This window comes from Peromyscus leucopus, chromosome 7 (genome assembly GCF_004664715.2).
Source record: "Peromyscus leucopus breed LL Stock chromosome 7, UCI_PerLeu_2.1, whole genome shotgun sequence".
Classification (NCBI taxonomy): domain Eukaryota; kingdom Metazoa; phylum Chordata; class Mammalia; order Rodentia; family Cricetidae; genus Peromyscus; species Peromyscus leucopus.
The window spans coordinates 95315769-95335482 of NC_051069.1; the positions used below are offsets into that span (position 1 = coordinate 95315769).

The 19714-nt window shown below is 45.4% G+C and overlaps 2 protein-coding genes across 3 annotated transcripts in view; both read right to left on the reverse strand.

Annotated features, from left to right (window-relative positions):
- Positions 1 to 3852, reverse strand: part of LOC114710970 (IQ domain-containing protein F2) — a 31576-nt gene extending 27724 nt beyond the window's left edge. For both annotated transcript variants that reach the window (XM_037207900.1, XM_028895303.2), the window contains exons 1-2: positions 3812 to 3852; positions 1152 to 1253 (exon numbers count right to left, since the gene is read on the reverse strand). The gene's annotated coding sequence lies outside the window, so the exon portion shown is untranslated. The remainder of the gene's footprint in view (positions 1 to 1151; positions 1254 to 3811) is intronic.
- Positions 3853 to 16934: 13082 nt separating this feature from the next.
- LOC114710993 (IQ domain-containing protein F5-like) lies at positions 16935 to 18957 on the reverse strand. The gene is made up of 3 exons (XM_028895344.2): positions 18801 to 18957; positions 18556 to 18654; positions 16935 to 17450 (listed from the first exon to the last, which is right to left on the reverse strand). Exons 1-3 carry the CDS (start codon positions 18816 to 18818, stop codon positions 16956 to 16958), a joined length of 612 nt encoding a protein of 203 aa, XP_028751177.1. The 5' UTR covers positions 18819 to 18957; the 3' UTR covers positions 16935 to 16955.
- Between the last annotated feature and the right edge of the window lie 757 nt (positions 18958 to 19714).

Below are 19714 nucleotides of genomic sequence, written 5' to 3' on the forward strand. Positions count from 1 at the left end.
CTCCTCTTCAGCAGCCTGGCCATTGTCTGTCTCCACCAACACTGAATGGTCCAAGCACTGAGGGCAGCCGTCAGCAGGGTCCGGCGCACCAGGGTGCCTCGCCACCAGGCCTGGATCTTTATGCTTGCCAGCATGACCTTAGCAGGCAGCTGCTATTTTGAAGAGGAGAGGTTGCATAAAAAAGAAAGGACACTCAGGAAATAGTCCTCAGAAACCTCAGCCTCAGGATGGGAAACCAGGGGGGCCCTTAGAGATCAGGAAGAGCATTTGGCCTCTGCTTACCTCTTTCTGTTTAATAATGCTTATTATGTGCATGGATATGCATGCACCACCTTGAGTCTCAATGTCCCCATTTATAGAATGGGGACATCTGCTCTTGATACCTCTTCTGGCTTTCCAGGGAGCTGGGCTGGCCAGTTTAGGACAAGAGCCCTGGGTTCTATAGAACCACTTTGGATCTGACAGCCACCAGGGCCCCTTGACCTCTTCCTTCAGACCTCCCATCTGCAGGTATGAACTTCACTTTCCTATCGCTTCAATCCACACAACCTGCCACCTCCCTCTGTGAGGCCCTAAGACTGTCTCCCTCCTCTGTACAGTCTGGGGTCTTTCTCTTCTATTTTTCACTCTTACTTTGTTCACTTCCCACATCTTACACACACACACACACACACACACACACACACACACACACACACACACACGTTCCACGCTTGCATAATTTTGGACACGAGAGTCTCCCTGTTTGGCTCTCTATTCACCAAACACACACCATCCCCCAGCGTCACATAGTCCTACCCCCACTCTCTGGGACATTTCCTCCCCCACACACCAATCTTTGTACCTCAGTCATCTGCCTCTCTAACAAGGCGACTGGATAAGACAGTCAAGGACAAGCAAGCCCTATTCATAGCAATGTTGGGGAGTGTAGCTGCCCCAGTTAGCTGGGACAGTCTTGGTTTCGACGGTTATTCAGGGTAATGGTTTTATTCAGACCTTTTACTTGTACATGTGCCATGCTTGGAGCATTAATTCCATGACTGCCCTATGGTATGGGCCACAAGCAAAGCCTTTACTTTGTGTGGATCAAGAGACGTGTTAGATCAGGGGTCACCCCCCTCTAACATTGGGGCCCTCCCTATACCACCTACCTCTGGCTGGGGTGGGGGTTCCATTTTCTCTGTATTCCTTTTCTGAAGTATGGTTTCATCTGCCTTCACAGCTTTAGTTTTCTTATCTTGGGTTTGCTTTTCCTATAATCAGAGTCAAAGGACAAAGTAGATCGTTTTGTGGCCAAGTCAGCGTTGATTCTAATACGCACACAACCGCTTCCTTTGGACTGCCAGCCTAAACACAGACCTTGTTTCCTACTAGTGAAAACCCCCTGCATACAACTTCCCCTGCATAGAACTCATTTGTCAGCTGCCTGACTTCAGTCTGGTTGTTCTAAAGCCTCGGGCAAAGCCTCTTGTCAACAGTGGGAAATCCGCTGAGGACTGACCGTGTGCTGTTCCCTCCCCCATTCTCTGGGCTTCCTTTCTCACCTCTGGATTGTCTGTCTCTGTGGGATGGGGAGGCTGTTGGGGATGTGGTGTCAGTGTCCTGGTAGGGTGTGGCACTAGACCCTGCTAGGGCTCCTTGAGCCAGCCTCAGTCCTCTTGGAGACCGACAAGTCAATCGCTCCTCTTGGAGGAAGAGTCCAAACAGCCCACAGGCAGCCCCTGGGCCCGAGGCTTCTGAGCTCGGATGGCCAGCGTGGACTCTCTTCACTTCCCCAATTATATTAAAAATTATTTTAAAAAATATATTATTTACAACTTTGACTTATTTTCTTTGTCTTGTCACATTTACCTTCTATCTTTTAGGGATTCTACATGGCTGTTACCTGTGGATTGTTCCTTCTCACATTCTTTTGAAAGGTGCAATCGATATTTTTGAAATGTGTAGAGGGAGAGGGCGGTCAGAGGCTACTCTCATCATTTGGGTCCAGTGTCAAGCATTCTGGTTTTTTGTTTGTTTGTTTGTTTGTTGTTGTTGTTTTTGAGTTTCTGGATGTTTATGTTTCCTTTGAGAGGGACCCTAAAGCATATTTTAGGCAGGGACTGAGAATTTTCTTCCACAGGTGTCTTGTGTCTTGTTTGTTTACTTCATAAAAAAAAAAAATCTAAAAGTGTACTTTCTTCTCATCTCCCCCCCTTTTAATTTCCTTTCCTCCTCAGTAGAGTGGGCAGTAAATACAGCTGGCAAAAAAAAGTTAGCCTTAAACAAAGCCAGTGAGGATGTCAAGCCAGGTAAGTAGGCATTGTCATAAGAGGGGTCTCCAGCAGGGAACCCAGGCCATGCAGGAGGCGTCCACACAGGGGTCCAAGTTCCCAGCTCTAACGCGGATCAAATCCTTGGGATGAGAAGTGGTCTGCAGGAAGTCAGACCGTGACACAACAAGAGGCTGATACTTTCTGTGCTCAGGTGAATGAAGGGGACCTTTGCATGGGTCAGCAGGCCAGTGAGGAGGCAGGAGCCTCATCCTGGTGAGGACCGTGTTCACCTGGAGAAGTTGCCTGGCACAGTCCTGGGGCCCGAGTGGGTGAGAAGAATGGCAATGTGGAGGATGGCAGGCCATGGTGATCAGAGGGACCGACTAGAGCAGGGCAGGGTAGCCACAGAGAGGGACACCTGACGTAGGGTGTCAGTGCTTCAGCGGGGTGAGGAGGGTACAGGAATGGGGCCGCAGTGGTAGTGAAAGGTGGTCATGAGAGGGCAGAGGGAAGGAGCCCATGAAAATTACTCTGAGTAATTAATGGTTGAGAACAGGGTTCGGAGTGCATCTGCTCTTTCTTGCCTCATTTCTCAAACTCCATGTTTATTGTTTCAAAAGAAGTGATCTGTGAAGGATTACCTTTTTTTTTTTTTTAAGGATTACACATGTGAAACTGGGGTCTACGTGCAAGCCCAGGCATGGATGACTGTGATAAGATGGAAACCAAAGTCACCGGAGACGAGAAGTGAGTGGTTGTGAGCCCCACCTGCCGGTTCTGGAGTCTTGAAGAATATCACCATGCTTAGGGAGGAGGGGACTGTATACACCATAGAAAATCTAGTACTAAGGGGCGGCGGGCGGCGGGGGGGGCGGCAGCGGCGGGGGGTTGGGGGGGTCAAAAAGTGAGAGCTGAACTATTTTCTTCTGCATGTTTTTGCAGGAAGCAACTAACAAGGATTCCCAGTGCATTTGTCGATCAAACACACGGAGCTCTAACAACCAACCCTCTTCCTGGACACAGGGGGAGACAGGAGGGGTTTTACCTGTGCCTTTGTCTACCCATGGTTATGGGCCACGCTGGCTCACCCTCTGAGCTACAGCATCCTTATCTACCATGCAGGATTACACTTGCCGCATGGACTTCACAGGTGGAATTGGGGGAAAATGCCTTTCTCTGTGTATAGGAAGTAAAGGGCCCTTACAGGGAAGACACTTTGAATTTATGGCCTGTGACTCGGTTCTGAGCCCAGAATGCTGCTCACCAATGCGTCTCGCAGTGTCCTAGCCATCCAGGGTCTCCCTCACCTTGTTTCTATTAATGTCTATTCCTACCTTTCAAGTTACTCCACGGCCTTTGGGGCTCATGCCAACCTTTGTCCACTTTCCCATTTTTCCACCCTGGGTCTCACCTTCCTTGTGCTCTGCATGCTGTTTACTCAGGGGGTGGATTTCAGAAACAGATAATGCTGAACCAGTCCAGCAGGGCAGAGCTGGCTCGTCTAAGTCCAAGGACTGTGAGATCATGGGGTTTGTCCTCTCCAGTTCCTCACCTACCTTCAGTTGCTTTTTGTTCTCTGCTTTTTCTTTTTTTCCTGGTGTTTCCTTTTTCTTATTTTGATCAGACTTCTGCAACCAGAATAGGGTTGGTATGGTAGTTTGAATAATAATGGTCCCCACAGGCTCATAGATTTGAATGCTTGGTCACCAGGGGGTGGCACTATATGGAAGGATTAGGAGGTGTGGCCTTGTTGGAGAAAGTGTGTCATTGGGGGTGGGCTTTGAGGTTTCAAAAAGCCCATTCCAAGCCCTGAGTCTCTCTCTCCCAGTTGCCTGAAGATCCATTTGTAGAACTCTGAGATACTTCTCCAGCACCATGTCTGCCTGTATGCGACCATGCTCCCCACCATGATAATAACAGACTAAACCTCTGAAACTGTAAGCAGGCCCCAATTCAATGCTCTCTTTTCTAAGAGTTGCTGTGGTCATGGTGTCTCTTCACAAAAATAGAACACTCTGATAGTTGGGCTGTTGTGGGATATTTGATTGCACAGCGATACTCTGAGACTGTTAATAAAGTTAAACCTTGAATCAAGGGATGGAGTCCATAACTAGCTGACCAGAATTAGCCATACAGATTTTGGAGGGCCCAGACAGAGAAATAGAGGAAGAGAAAGGGAGGGGCTTGGAGAGAGAGATTCTCAGGCTTTTCAATCTGAGAGAGTGGAGAAAGAGAGTTGGCTAGTCATTTCCCTACTGCTTTCTTGATCTAGTAGGTTTGTACCCCAATATCTGACTCCTGAGTTTTTATTAATAGAATATAGGTAAACACTTCATTGGGTCATGGGTGAAGACTAATTTCTCCAAGATATGTCTAATGCCCCAGCTCCTTATTTTATTCCTGAAGCCCATGGCATCATCCAGGGCTTCCTTCTGTCAAGGGATAAGTCTCCACCCCAGGGAAAGTGAGTCTGACTGACCATGGTGGAGGACAGGGGTTCAGATGTTCATTTCCCTCTTGGTATTGCTCCTTTAGCTTCAGCAGGGGCAGGGCAGGTGGGAAATGAGGAGATGACCACGACATCACAAGGATATCTATGACTCATGGACCAGGTGGTCTTTCTTCTCCTACCTCAATGATACCGGGTGAAGAGGAAACACGTGTCTGGTACCCTCCTGCTAGGAATGGGCTAGAGATGTCAGGACATGGGAGATGTTACTGGCTCAGTGATGACCGCTGCTCTGACCCACACCAGGGCTGATCCTGTCACTAGTCACTGAGGAGAATACTTCATGTTGTCACAGGAAGAAGGGACATGGGCCTTGCTACCGTACTGATTCAGCTGGCTTTCCCTGGTACTCTCTGCCTGTCTTCCATGGTGTCTGAGACACTTGCCTTACACTAACGCCTGGTCAGCTCCCAGTGACCAGGCCCAGCAGTTGCTGGTCTTCACTGGTCATTTTCAGCCTTCCATGGTCTTTCAGCCTCAACTCTCTGCTTCCTTTCACTTTCTGCCTCTCCTCCTTCCCTGCTGGGCCACCCTCTGGATGACACATGACGTTTCGGCCGCTGTCACGGTTACCACCCCCGGGGGAGGCACCTTTCCCCATCGCCGATGCTGCTTGCTATTGATGTCGCTGGCGCTGGAGCTCTGTAGCCGCTGTCTCCGCTGTCACTCTGCTCCTGTCACAACCGTCACTGTGGTCAGCCATGACGCTGTTTAGTGAGGTGGAGTAGGCTCCCCGCTAAGAGCCATGCCTTAGAGTGATTTTAATAATGTTTAACAATCCTCTGGACAATCCTTACACCAGTGGAACCACTCTCATCTGCCCGGCCCATTTGAATTTTGCAAAGCTGTGAAGATGGAAAGTGGGGTCACCTGCCCACCCCCCGGGGTCTCTAGTGAGGACTTGGGCAGTGTGATTCTGGGGTGAGTGTCTGAGCTTCAGGCCTAGTGGCCCTGGGCAAGTCTTCTGGCCTTGTGGTGTCTGCCTGCTCCTGGGTAACAGGGAGATAGTGCCTGTGACTCCTTGCCAAGCTCTCTGAGGACTCCCATGAGGGAAATACTTACAAATACCCAGTTCTTGGTACCTGTTTTAGGGTTTTTTTTTTTTTTTTTTTTTAAGATGTTTCTGTTGCCACATTCTGGCCATTGATGTCTCTGTGCCACTTGACCTATTCTGTCCTTGGCCTGTGCTGTGGGATGTTCTGTATGCTGTGAGTGTGTTGCTCTGATTGGTTGACAAATAAAAAGCTGATTGGCCAGTAGCCAGGCAGGAAGTATAGGTGGGATTAAAAAGACAAGAAGAATTCTAGGAACAGGCTGGCTGAGTCAGGATGCCAGCCTGCAGTCCAGGGAGCAGCATGTAATGGCACACAGGTAAAGCCACAGAACACGCGGCAACATATAGATGAACAGAAATGGGCTGAGTTTAAATGTAAGGGCTAGTCAGTGGTAAGCCTGAGCTAATGGCCGAGCAGCTTTAATTAATTTAAGCCTCTGTGTGTTTACTTGGGGGACGCGAGTGGGAAAGATTTGTCGCAGGCAGGACACAGAAAAACTTCAGCTCCAGGCTTGTGTTATGGTTTGGATATGAAATGTCCCTCTTAGGCTCATGTTTTGAAGGCTCGGATCTCAGGAGGCGGCACCACAATGGGCGGTGCTAGAACTTCGGCTGGTGGGGCCTACCTCAGACAAATAGGTCACTGGGCACATGTTCTGGAGGTTGTATTTCTCCTGGCCTGTTCCTCTGTGTCTAATTGTGTTTCCTGGCTACTTCGAGGCAGGCATTTCTGCTTTCCCATCCCACCGTGAAGTTGTACCTGGCTGCAGACCTAGAAGTAATCGGTCCTGCAAGGATGAACTAAAACCACCCAAACCGTCAGACAAAACAAACTTTTCCTTTCAACTGGGTGTCACAGGTGTTTGTTGCAGAGACAACAAAATCTTACAAAAGTTGTCCAGTCCTGAGTCCCACGTTTGTTCCCGTGAACTTCCTCTAGAATCCCAGCCCCCTGCTGGAGAAGTTTTGCTAGAACCCATCCCCAGACTGTCATCTGTCTTTTGACTTTGCCAGGGTGTCTGTCAGTCCACAGACAGCGTTGACGTGATGTCGAGGTTTGCTGACATTTAATTTTAGCATTTGTATTAGCATCATGAACACAGTTGTTCACATTTACTCAATGATCCTAAGTAAACAGTGAAAACAACCAGAGTCTCCTGCCTAATTTTCTCCTGGTGTCTTCCCCATCACTCAGTCGCTTTTAACTATGCCCCCCCCCCCCACACACACACTGTAACTCGAATCCTAATTGGTCTTAATAACAAAAACCTGGTGTCAGATACCAGGGTGAAAGCTGAAAGATCAGAGAAGCAGAGCAACCAGCCACTAGAGAGACTTCTTACCTCTAGTGTAGCAGGAATCCTAACAGGTCTTATTTATAAAAACAAACCTGGAGCCAGGTATTGGGGTGAATGCTGGAAGATCAGAGAGACAGAACAGGCCACAGCTACCTCACCTTGCCAGTTCTTCAGCTGATCCTGTTTCCTCAGACTGGAAGCTTCTGTGTCCTTGTCCAAATGGATCTCAGCTGAACTGCTGCTAGAAGCTTACAAGCTTAATCAGCCAAAAGCTTCTAGTTCCTGGTCTTCAAGCTTTATATACCTTTCTGCTTTCTGCCATCACTTCCTGGGATTAAATGCTCTTGTTACCACACCTGGCTGTTTTCAGTGTGGCCTTGAACTCACAGAGATCCAGGCGGCAGATCTCTGCCTCTGGATGCCTCTGGATTAAAGGTGTGAGTGCCACCATTTTCTGGCCTCTATGTCTGTCTAGTGGCTGTTCTGTTTTCTGACCCAAATACATTTATTAGGGTGCACGATATATTGGGGAACACAATATCACCACACCCTAGGAATCCTTAGACTGAAAGGGGCCGAACTCTTGTCTCCACCCTACCTTAGCACTTCCTCTCTCCTCTCAGCCATATCACTTCCTGTTTGCTTCTCCCAAGTGCTGGGATTAAAGGTGTGTGCCACCAATGCCTGGCCTCTAGTGGCTAGCTCCGCACTCTGATCTCCAGGCAAACTTTATTTGTTAGAGCACAAACAAAATCTCACCACAGTGTACACCTCAGTAACATGCTCTATTGAAAATTGTATTTTCTGCATTTAGATGTTCTCTGTTGAGCTCTTTGTGTGTGGATGAAGACTTCCTCTGTTCCTACTTGTCTACCCTGCTCGCAGTAAGCTTGTAGTGCCCTCTTTTTATAATAGCTCAGTATTACATCATTGTAACTGTATATACTGCTCTGGACTCAGAAATGGTACAGCACCAGTGCACAGCCTTTCCAGAACTTTCCTTTGGTTTTCTTGGAGCTAGTGGTTGCCTTGCTTTTCCTAATTTGCCCTCAGACTTTTCATAAATGAGGGTAAATTGAAGGACTTGTTTCTCTCTCCCCCTCCCCCTCCCTCCTCCCCTCATTTGCATCAGCTGCTCTGTTGGGGTCTTCCTCACTGTTTTCTACTCTTCTCTAGGTGGACTCCTCTGTGTACTGGATTCCCGGGGTTGCAGGCAACCTTTTATCAGTGCCTCTGGAGCTGGAGTTACAGGTGCTCTGAGCCACTGGATATGGGTGTTGGGGATTGATCTGGGGTCATCTGAAAGAACACCAAATGTTTTTCCACTGCTGAGCCGTCTCTCCAGCCCCAAGCATGTAGTTTTAAACACGTGTTTTCTCATCTCCACTTACAGGCTTCCTGTGAGCTTCTGATTTATTTTGTACACTGAGGTCTTCACTGAGTGACAGGAAACTTGTCCTTCAAAACAGGTCTCTCTTTCTCAGATGTAGCCTTTATTTTCATAGAGTGCATCCTATGACAGGTCCTAGGAAAGAATGCATGTCTGAAAATTACTACTGTTCTACAATTCTGATTGATGACTTTTAAGATTATCATATTTTAAACAGGGTGTAGTGATACATGCCTTTAATCCAGCACTTGGGAGACAGAGGCAGGCAGATATCTGTGAGTTCAAGGCCAACCTAGTCTATATATTGAGTTCCAGGACAGCTAGAGCTACAAAGTGGGACCTTGTGTTGGGAAGAAAGAAAAAAAAAGATTATCAAATTTTATTTTGTTTTCTTTTAAAGTTAAAAATGTGAAACAGGGTCTCACTATCTAGCCCTGGCTGGCCTGGAACTCACAGAGCTCTGCAGTTCTCTGCTGGTTTAATGCTGGGGTTAAAGGTGTGAGCCACCATACCTGGCAGATTATCAAAATTTAAATTAAAATAATTTCCCTTCAGAATTTAGAGACTGTGTTTCAAATCTTGTCTTTGTCTGTTTCCTTTGTCTATGAGATAGGACCTAACTTTCCCTCTCTGGAAACATTTCCTGTATCCCTGATATTCTGAAAATATGAGATGAAACATACAGAGACAGGATTGAACATTTGTACATTTATTGTGTTCTATACCTGGTTAGTTGTTTGGTTTAGAAATTCATTTTTAAAATTTTTAAAATTTTTTTTGGTTTTTGATATGAGATTTCTTTTTGTAGCCCTGGCTGTCCTGGAACTCACTCTGTAGACCAGGCTGGCCTTGAACTCACAGAGATCACCTGCCTCAGCCTCCTGAGGGCTGGGATCAAAGGTGTGTGCCACCATGCCTAGCTAGAAATTCATTTTATTTAACTCTGAGAAACACTGAATTTTTGATAGTTCTTATCTTGAATATCTTTATTATATGGAAGATGCATTCTCCAATTTTTTAGGTTTAGCTTTTATCTGTTTTACAGTTTTTTGTTTGTTTGGTTTTGTTTTGTTTTTCTACGTTCTGGGAGTTTTAGTATATTTTTTAAAAAACACTCTCATCATCTGAAGTCTTTTAAATTAATATTTTTGGTTGTGCACAAAATCATGAATTTCATGATATTTTCACACACGTATACCATTGCGCTTTGCTCATATTCACCCCCATCACACTCCTGTCCTCACTTTCCCCCTCCTTCCTACTTGCAAATAGTCCTACTCTGATTTCATGGAGTGTGTGTGTGTGTGTGTGTGTGTGTGTGTGTGTGTGTGTGTGTGTGTATCACTGCCTGGGGGACCAGCCTCTAGATAGCTCAGGGTTCAAAGGGAAATCCACAGCATCAGCACATACTAGACTTTTCTATCTGAGGGGGTTAAGGGAAAAAACATGCTTACACACTCTCTTGGTGGTTTCCTTCAGACCTTTTCTTTATTCTTCTTTTGCTTTTTCTATTCTTTATTTTCCTAGTGATTTCCTTCTCCCATTCCTGATGTTTCCCTTCTAGTTCCTTCTAATTCTCTCATTCCTGATGTTTCCCTTCTAACTAACTTTAACTCTCTCATTCTTGAGGTTTTTCCTTCTCTCATTCTTGATATTTTCCTTCTAGCCCATTTTAACTCTATCTCTATTCTTCCCCTTACAGCTTATATACCCCAGTAAAAATCTTCCAGGCAGTATAAAAATTACAATGTGGTTACATTCTGTTTTTCAAGTGAATGATTACAATGAATACAAAACAAACAGTAAAAAACAGCATGTTTCCCATATTCCTTACATGATTAAACATTTCACATATTACAGGTGAAAAACAAATTATTCCAAGAACCCACATACATTCATACCCAAGCAACTTGTTATAGATTAACCATGTGGGCAAGGAAGGTATTCTCAGTCGGGTCTTTTCCTGACAGGCTGCCTTTTGCAGTTATAAAGAAAGGGCCAATTACTTTATTACTTACCTTGAAAGGTAATCTTAAAGGAATCACAAATCTAAACTTTTTTATACGAAAAAGAATCAGTCAGCTCTACTTTAAATCTTTGGGGCACATACACACTCATCAATAGTTTCTTATCTCAGGAGATTGAGGGCAAAAATGGGCACAAGGAATTAATCATTACCATTGATCACCAACCAAACCTAGCAAGGAAAGTACTAGCAGCAATTGGGTTGCTTTGTATTTTTGTCCCCAACCTAATGAATCTATAACTCAGCTGTGTGTCCTTGTGAACTTTAGATTATTTTCTAGGGTTATTCATCTTAAAACTATTATGAAAGCATTTGTTCTGACCTGAAGTTACTTTAAGGCTTTGTTTCAGCTAATGATGCACGCCGAAACCCATGCCTGCATCTTTCAGCATTAAGAGAATTAGAGCCAGCCTGGCTCCTGGGGACTCAATTGTCTTCCTTAATCATTAACCTGAACTGAGATCTATGCAGCTCCTTAGGTGAAACTCATAGGCCCTAGCAGTGTGGCATTTTTTTTTGTATTTATTTTTATTCATTGAAACTGTTTAAGCTAACATTATCATTATCAGTTAGACACTACAGCTTAGGGAGGAATCATCTTCATAATAATCCACAGGTAAAAATGCCCAGCAGAAAAGAATGTTTTGTGAGACAAACACACTACATTACAGGCAGAGGGGATCTACTCACACCCATTCACACCATGCCAGATACCAGAGAAAGATAGCAGTAGCAAACTTGTAAAGGCACAGCAGAAGCAAAAGACATTCCAGGGTCTGTAGTCTCAGGGCCTTGCCTGTCTGAGATTGACCCATCAGAGGGTTTCCTCCTGGTGGGCTGACACCTTGAACTTCAGTTGACACCTGTTGCTTCCCTGACACAGCCACCAGCGTGTGTGTGTGTGTGTGTGTGTGTGTGTGTGTGTGTGTGTGTGTGTGTGTGTAGCTAAATCTAGATTCCATATTCGAGAGAAAACATGCAATATTTGCTTTTTTGGGTCTGGTATAATTGTGTGTGGGCCAGTGCCATGGAGGTCAGAAGAAGTCATCAGATCTCTTGAAGATGAAATTACAGATAATTGTGAGCTGCTCAATATGGTTGTTGGAAATGAAAGTCCAATCCTCTGAAGGAGCGACAAGTATTCTTTACAATAGGGCCCCAGATATTAGTAGACCCCCCAGACCTTAGTGCAACTGACTCCACAATGGAAATACCATTTAGGCCATAAAACTCAGCACGTAGACAGCACCACCTTCCAAAACTAAAACAAAGGCCTAATCCATCAAAGACCATAGCTCTGGGGTGATCTCTAAATGGACTAACCTTGCTTTTTGGCTTCTGTGATTCCTCTTTTGGCTAACTGTTCTTGTTAACTGAAGTATGTCAACCCAGGACATGGTTTTTGTGCTTAAAAGTCACTCTGAGAAAATCTCAGGGCTACACTGGGAAACCCTGTCTCAAAACACCAAAAGGAAAAAGAAAAAGAAAAAAAGAAAAGGAACAGTAGAATTACTTTTTGTTTGTTTTGGTTTGGTTTTTGATTTTTGAGACAAGTTTCTCTGTATAGTGTCCTGGGACTCACTCTGTAGACAAGGCTGGCCTCGAACTCACAGAGATCTGCCTGCATCTGCTCCCAAGTGCTGGGATTAAAGGTGTGCACCTGAGTTGGCTGTTTGAAACCTGAAGCTTATGCAGGGACACTTGGCTCAGTCTGGGAGGAAGGGACTGGACCTCCCTGGACTGAGTCTACCAGGTTGATCGCATTCTCGGGGGAGGATTTGCCCTGGAGGAGGTGGGAATGGAGGGTGGGCTGGGGGTAAGTGGAGGGGGTGGGAGGGGGGAGAATAGGGGAACCCGTGGCTGATATATAGAACTGAATGGTATTATAAAATAAAATAAAATAAAAAGATAAAAAATAAAAAGAGATACAAAAAAATACCATGATCAAAGCAAAAAATAAAACAATAAAAAAATAAAAGCAGATTCAATAATCTACCCTTTTATCCTATCATATATCTATATCCTACATTTCTATATCATGAGACTTTGTTTTAAAAAAAAAATAGAGTAGGGGCTGGAGAGATGGCTCAGAGGTTAAGAGCACCGACTGTTCTTCCAGAGGTCCTGAGTTCAATTCCTAGCATCCACATGGTGGCTTACAACCATCTGTAATGAGATCTGGCACCCGCTTCTGTATACATTAAATAAGTAAATTTAAAAAAAAAAGAGTAGGCAACTAAAAAAAATAAATAAATAAAGGTGTGCACCACCACTGCCTGGTTTCTTGTTCTTATTTTTTAATGGAAATCCTTTGAGTTTTCCTCCATTCAGCATGATGTTGGCTGTAGGTTTGTAATATATAGCCTTTATTATGTCAAGAAATATTCTCACCAATCCCAGTCTCTTCAGAATAATTCCTGAATAATAAAGAGATGATGAATTTTATCAAAGTGTTTTTCTGCATCTATTGAGATGATCATGTGATTTCTTTACATTGGGTCCATTTATGTGAGACATTACATTTATTCATGTGTGCATATAAAACTATCCCTAATTTTTTTAGACTGATGTGAGGTCTTGTATAATATTAGAGGAACCAGCCTCAATATTATACATCCCAAGGGCTCAGGAGAGAGAACTACTAACGGCGTACTATTATCAGGAAATATAATCTCAGCACACCGAGTTCTGTAGTCCACTTGCTTTAATTCCTCTGGCATAACATCCTTTATACACAGCTTCAGTTCTGTTCTCATGTCTAGCTCCTTTTTTGCCTGATTTCTCTCTATATTTATCTACTGCCCCCCCATGTTCTATCTTAATTCCTTTGTCTAGTTCTGCCCCTTCTAGGTTCTCATCCATCTTGTTCCTTCCCATATCATCTCCTCTCCCGTCTCCTTCTCTCTCATCTGGCTCTTCCTCATCTTCCATCTCGTTCCTCTAGTACTCTGCTGTAGCCCTTCAATCTACTTCTCTCCCATCTCAGTTTGTTCCTCTCAAGTTCTTACCCATCTAGTTCTTCCATTCTCTTCTCTCTTCTCTGTCTTCTCGTGCCTTGGGAGTTCTGGTATATATACACTTACAAGCAGTATTCCCTTAGCAGTGCAAAACAAGGCTTCCAGGGTCAAATGGAGGGGTGATAAGAATCACACAGGGAGGCAATAACTGTTAATTATCACTTGCAACCCCAAAGGGAAGTGACCAATGGGGAAATGAATTAACTAAAGGCTAAATTCAGGTAATATCTAAGAAGAGGGTTCTTATGTGCTCAACTATAATCTTAAACGTGGTTGGTAGAAAGTGTTAAGAATCTATAAGTTGCTAGGTCAATGGGAGAAATAAAACTGTCTTCTTTTTTCCTGTAGCTCCTGTCTGTCCAAGCTATCTGCCATTTTTCTGCAGGGTGGGGGAAAGTGTGCTCAGTCTCTAGGCAACCTGTGTACAGCTAGATGCCCCTGGTGATAGTTAAAGGGAGATCTGGAACTGGAGGTAAGATTTGGGAAAGGAGGAAGTTAAGTTTAATTAGCACATCCACCAGGCCTTCTCAAACAGGTAGCCTGGATGCTTAAGTCTGTTCTTAGAGAGTACAGAGGTATCTCTGATAAGGTACTTTCCTCCATCCGGTGATGGACCTGGCCGGATGCTACCAATAATGATAATTACAGGGAGGCTTGAACTGGGAGTTCTGGCTGAACATAACTGTTAGCACAGAAGGTTATCTAAATATTCCTAGAAGTGGTTAGGTAAGTAGTTAGAGGTCTATAAAGTTAGTAAGGCTGTAAGAAAGGAGGGGTCTGAGCTAAATTGTGTAAAGCTATTACTTAATGTCTACCTGACCTAGGCGGTGTCCCCTTGTGGAATTTACCTTAAGTCAGGAGACTCGCCTGTGGGTTGTTATCACTGTTAATCCTCGGAAATTGGGTGACCACCTGGGTGATGTCTCCTTTAGTCCTTGAAAGTGGCTAGAGGAGATATCTGATTCCAGAGAAAGCCTTTCCTGAGGCTGTTCTCCAAATGCCTGGAATGTGTATGTCTAGAGAGTGATCAGTCCACATTGTTAGCCCTTCTTAGGGAAAAATCAATTGGGAAAACTATGAAGGAACACATGATTTTCATAACAGAATACAGCTGATATATAACAAGCCAAATAACACCAAAAACTCCTTGGGATTTGGCTTCCTCTGGAGGAATTCCCTGATTCCTCCAGATAGTGACTTCGCCATAACCAGCTGAGTTCTTATGATATTCCTGCGGCCCGCAGCAGTGAACTTGATCTTTATGATGTACTTTTGAATTTGGTTTGCAAGTATTTTATTGGGAAAATTTTTATCTATGTCCATCAGGGAGCTTGGCCTATAATTTTGTTTTTACTCCATTACTGTGTCTTTATCTAGTTTTGTTGTCAGGGTAATTCTGATTTCATAAAAGGAGTGTGCCTTGACTGAATTCCTTATTTTAACAAAGAAGAAAGATGAGGAAGGGAAAAGGAGAAGAGTGAAGGAAGGGAAAGAGAAGCAATGGTAATTCAGAGACAACCATGTTTACTGGGTTGATTTAGCGAATTTTCAAGTGTGTTGAGGTATGAGGAAAGTTACTCCTAGGGAGTAGGGTTTGAGCCACAGTGGAACCACAAATCCAAGTCCTGGGAAGAATCTTGAATCATGTATTTTTTTCACTAAAGAAATGCTTATTGAGACTATAAAAGTGCAGCTTAATTAGAATGCTTTTCGGATGTTCAAATAGGCATTTGCCCAAATAAATATTCTACAAATGGTCAGTATTCATGGAAGGATGCTCAAAATCCTTGGTCACTAAGCAAATGCAAATCAAAACCCACAATGAAGAACCATTCCAGGGCATAGGAGGGCAATAATTTGAAAAATGACATTTGTGGTTTTCTGTAATGGTCTGTCTGCTGCAAAAAGAAGCCTCTTTGATGAGGAGTGAGAGCTACATTTATCTGTGGCTATAAGGGTAAGCATCAGAATGTGGTCAGCAATTATGCTGTTTAGTGAAGTGTAGGAGGCTCTTCTCTGAGACCCATGCATTAGAGGTGATTTTAATGATGTTTAACTATCCTCTGGACCATGCTGACTACCTGCCCAACAGTACACTCTAATACACCCAACTCTTCCGTGACTTATGGGATTGTAAACTGCTAACCATTCAGTGTCTTTAGTCGTAAGAGCCCAAACACATGCAAAACAGTGTGATAGATTCTCACACTAGAATATTATGCAGTAATGTTATGATGCTCACTGTGATGTGAATGAGTTTTGTCAGTCAACACTGTGTACTGAGGGAGGCCATACATGAAAGATGTGTGGCTATGACTGTTTGTATGAAATAGAATAGATAAATTCTATAAGGGCAGGATACATTTTGAAGGGCACAAGGGACTGGAGGAGAGGTTAGTGGGGACTGGCCACTAAAAGGGAAGGGGATTATGTAGTGTGATAAAAATACTTTGGAAATCTATGTCGGTGGTGGCTGCTTAACAATTTGAACACACTAAATGGCACTGCCTTAATAGCTACTCTTAAATGAGTGATTTTCATTTTTAAACACACAAAAAGCACAAGTGCATGTACACACACACACACACACACACACACACACACACACACATACAATGTGATGATCAGTCCCTGAGGCAACAAGGAGGAATGATGCTCTTTACAAAATCTGGGTGCAGAGCCCTGTCCCCTTGCAGCTGGCTGTTTAACAGAAGGTCTGTGGACACCTCCGGTTCGATGAGGACTTTGCAACCAGGTAACTCTAAAGTTACCAACTAGAGCCCAAAGAAAGTGGGCAGGAATCGCCATATAAACCAGGAAGACAGAGGAGTCCCCTCTAGGGAGTGTCTGTGCAGAGACCACGCTGAACAGAGTGAGCTCTTAGGAGAGAATGCCCTAGGGGAACAGGACACAAGCTCCAACTTCTGAATGGAAACAAGGCTAGCATGTTCTACTTGAGATACTTAATGACTGGCAGAGTGTCCAAGAGGACACTGGGGGAATTTGAAGGATATGGCTGCACCATGTAGGGTTGTGGACATGGCGGTTGAGAGGGAGAGTAGGCTGTCAGACTTGTTCTAAGTCGGTGGGGAGACCTTAGAGGATGACGACGACGAGAGAGTGGCACATTGGACAGCCAAGGGGAGCTGCCACCTAGCAGTGTTCCTGGTGACTTTATCCCAACTCTCCGCCATGCAGGCTTTGCTAATCAGACACAGACACTCTTGTGGTCCAGGGCTCTCACATCTTCTGACCCTGTGAGTTCAGACACATGCTGCTGCTGTCACAGGACAAGCTCGGGTGGTGCTTTGTGTCTGCGGTCATTGTGTGGACTTGCTGCTGGACAGGGACACCAAGTGGTTTGTGTCACAAAGACCCAGTGCCATCTGTTAGAAGACCTGATGGATCAGTTCTTTATTGGCAAGGATATGCAGTCTGATATACGACAAACCTGTGATCCCAGAAAGATGTCAAGCCGCAGACTTAGTTTGTCCCCTGTGATTTCATAGCTGCCCTCAAAATAGCCACGGGTATGGCAGTTGTACCAGCGCCATGACACCTGGATGATGTGGGTGGCATAACGCAAGCGGCGGTACCGCCAGCGGACCTGCAGCATTCGGAACCAGGACTGAATAGTGACACAGGCCCTTGTCTCTCGTGCCATCCGGTACAGAGCCTCCATGCGTTTCCACTGGAGTGTTGTGGCCAGTGTCTGTCTCCACCAGCACTGAATGATCCAAGCATTGAGGGCAGCCGTCAGCAGCGTGCGCCGCACCAGGGTGCCTCGCCACCAGGCCTGGATCGTTTTGGCTGCCAGCTGTGGTGGTGGTAGTTTTGGCGGCGGCGGCGGCGGCGGCGGCGGCGGCGGTCGTTTTGGCCGTGGTGATTCTTTTTCCTTGGTCTGAGGGTGGGAAAATAAGAAAGGTTATTCAGGCGTATCGCCACTTAGCCCCGGGGGTAATTTTGAAAGGGGTCTGATTCGAAGTCAATGGCCGTCGCTTCCTCTCAAGTTGAGGAACCCTGATCAGTCAACCCCTGACCCAGGAGACCAGGGAATAACGCCAGTACTATTTCTGTTCTGTTTCTGATCTTCTCTCTCTGCCATGCCAATTAATGAGCACACATCACCTTGTGCCCTGAGTCTCAACCTATAGAATGAGACATTTGCTCCGTGTAGAGGAAGAACCTTGTGACTTAAGAGGATCCATCTGGACTGGATCCCATACAGGGCCCACAGCCTCCCAGAAGACCCTCTATTTGATGGGAAGCTAGCATTCTCTGCTCACTCTGCTCTCTCCTCTACCTCAACCTGTAGCCTGGTAACGCCACCTGTCAGGTCCTAATGTTAAGCATCCTTGTCCATACAATTTGAGGCCTTTATCACTTTTCTTTTGCTTTTAGTACCTTGCACTTCAACACACACACACACACACACACACACACACACACACACACACACACACTGAGGGGGGGGAGAGAGGAGAGGGAGAGAGAGAGAGAGAGAGAGAGAGAGAGAGAGAGAGAGAGAGAGAGAGATACGCACATGCTCCTCAACAGTTCTGGTTGTGAGGTACGCTCTGACAACACACAGCCCAAATCCTGCCCTCACACCTCCCCCCTACTCAGCGCTGTTCCTACTCTTGCAGGTTTCTCTTCCTCACACCCATCTTCAGGCCTCAGTCCCTGCCTTTCTCAGGTCAGCAGGGCAACTGGAGGAGACAGCACAGGGAAGCGGCCTCTTGTCTGTCCATTCCAGCCAGCTGTTCACTCCAGCCAGCTGTTCACTCCAGCCAGCTGTTCATTCCAGCCAGCTGGAGACAGCCTTGGTTTCTGACAGTTGTTGACAGTGAACATCCCAACCCTCTTTCTCACACAAGGATCCTGTGTGGAGCATAAATTCCATGACTGCCTAAGGTGTAGGCCACGGAGAAGACCGCGATCAGTCCAGGTGACATCGATCAGAGATGTGACAGATCACAGGCGACCTCCAACCTCAAACCACCTACCTTTTTTTCAGGTGGAGGTGTGGTCTTTGATTTTTCATTTTTCTTTTTGGATTTTGGTTCTGATACTTCTTCCACAGGGGTTTTGTTGGCTTTAACAACCTTTATAACAAGAGTTAAGGGGAAAGCTGTTAGTGGCTTGTCCTTTAAATAACTATGTTACTTTAAACGCATGCCCAGTTTCCCTAGACACAGCCTCATATCCTGATTAACTGGAAATCAGCCAGCTTCTACAGCCTATAGCCTACCCCACACAGACAGCCCATGGTTGAAGATAGAGGTTCAACTCTCCCAGGTCTGCAGTTCCTTAAATTCCTCCATGGCTGGGGTTACGATGGAGCCATCGTCTCAGGTCTATACTCCTCCAGCCATGAAGCTGGCAGGAAGAGTGAGAGGAGGGAGCCTGTGATGATGTCATAAAGGCGCCTGTGATACAGGAATCATTCTAAGAGTTGGGTAGGATCCCATTCATTCCTACAGAAGTCCCCAAAGTTGGGCTTTAAATGGGGGGTGGAGACAGAAGGTAACAGTTCTTCCAGCCTGTTGGCAGAAATGTCATCCAAACTACTGTGGATGACGGTTCGGCAGTTTCCAATAATGCCAAATATGTATCCACCCTACAACTCAAGGTCCCACTCCTGGGCAAAGGTGAAAGATTACAATGTGTATCTTCAAAGTGTATACACATGGGCTGAGGGTGTAATAAGCTGGCAGACTGCTTGCCAAGCAAGCATGAAGCCCTGGGTTCAATCCTCAGCATTGTATAAATGATATGGGTGCACATACTTGTGATTCCAGCTCTCCGGAAGTAGAGACAGATCAGGAATTCAAGGCCATGCTCAACTATATTCAGCAACTTGAATGTACACACACACACACACACACACACACACACACACACACACACAGAGTGGAGGACAGAGGTAAGAAGCAGGCACATCTTCATTATGCATCCTGGATTATCTGTAAGGCTCATGTTATTAGCTTCCTCAGAAAACAAGGCACTCGAGGCCTGAAAACCGTTAGGCCCTACCTAAGGCACAAACCCCTTTGGCTGTTTGTCTTTCTCTATCCTTGCAAGCAGCAGATCAGGGGCAGCCACTTGGGCAGAAGCCGGGCCCCATCTCTATCTGTTCCTGGCTCTGGAAACCCCACTTGAAGG